Below are 951 nucleotides of genomic sequence, written 5' to 3'. Positions count from 1 at the left end.
TTGGTTTCCCCATTGGGGTCCCAAATGTGTTCCCAGTTAGGTTTCTCCACTGATTTCCCCATTATTTTCCCCACAGATTTCCCTGTAGGATTCCCCATTGGTTTCCCTGTAGGATTTCCCATTTATTTCCCCATTGATTTCCCTGTAGGATTTCCCACTGGTTTCCCTGTAGGATTTCCCATTTATTTCCCCACTGGTTTCCCCACAGATTTCCCTGTAGGGTTTCCCATTGGTTTCCCTGTAGGGTTCCCGTTGTTTTCTCCACTGAGCTCCCAGCCCCACCGATGCTCTGCGGGCTGTCCCGGTGGCTGTCCCAGTGTCTCTGTGCCTGTCCCAGTGTCCCTGTGCCTGTCCCAGTGTCTGTCCCTGTGCCTGTCCCGCTGTCTGTCCTGGTGTCTGTCCCAGTGGCTGTCCCGGTGGCCTGGTCCCCAGTGCCTGTCCCTGTGTCTGTCCCAGTGCCTGTTCCGTCTGTCCCCAGTGTCCGTCCCAGTGGTGTTCCTGTCCCTGTCCCAGCGTCCCTGAGATGTCCTCTGTTCTCGTCCCTGTTCCGTCTGTCCCCAGTGTCCGTCCCAGTGGTGTTCCTGTCCCTGTCCCAGCGTCCCTGTGCCTGTCCCGGTGTCTGTCCCGTCCGTCCCAGTGTCCGTCCCAGTGCATGCCCCAGTGTCCATCCCTGTGCCTGTCCCGGTGTCTGTCCCGTCTGTCCCTGTGCCTGTCCCTGTGCCTGTCCCTGTCCCTGTCCCTGTCCCTGTCCCTGTCCCAGTGTCTGTCCCTGTCCGTCCCAGTGTCCGTCCCGGTGTCCGTGCCTCACCTCGGTGCGGGCCAGCTCGTCGGCGAGCCGGCGGTTGTGGCGCCCGGTGTCCTCGGCCTCCTGGGCCTTGCGGTCGTAGCTCCGGGCCAGCTCCTCCAGCGCCGCCAGCACCTCGGTGACCTCGGCCCGCGCCGCGCCGTGCT

At 62.1% G+C, this 951-nt stretch overlaps 1 protein-coding gene across 1 annotated transcript in view; it reads right to left on the bottom strand.

Moving 5' to 3' along the window:
- Positions 1 to 808: 808 nt before the first annotated feature.
- Positions 809 to 951, bottom strand: part of LOC121352833 (kinesin heavy chain-like) — a gene marked incomplete at both ends in the record, with an annotated part of 2,521 nt that continues 2,378 nt past the window's right edge. The window contains one exon of the mRNA XM_041466103.1: positions 809 to 949. Within this exon, the coding sequence (XP_041322037.1) occupies positions 809 to 949 (141 nt within the window). The remainder of the gene's footprint in view (positions 950 to 951) is intronic.

The sequence above is a fragment of the Pyrgilauda ruficollis genome, unplaced genomic scaffold (assembly GCF_017590135.1).
Source record: "Pyrgilauda ruficollis isolate IOZ18807 unplaced genomic scaffold, ASM1759013v1 scaffold1986, whole genome shotgun sequence".
Lineage (NCBI taxonomy): Eukaryota > Metazoa > Chordata > Aves > Passeriformes > Passeridae > Pyrgilauda > Pyrgilauda ruficollis.
The sequence above is the reverse complement of the archived record's forward strand: the minus strand, read 5'-3'. Positions and strand labels throughout refer to the sequence as shown.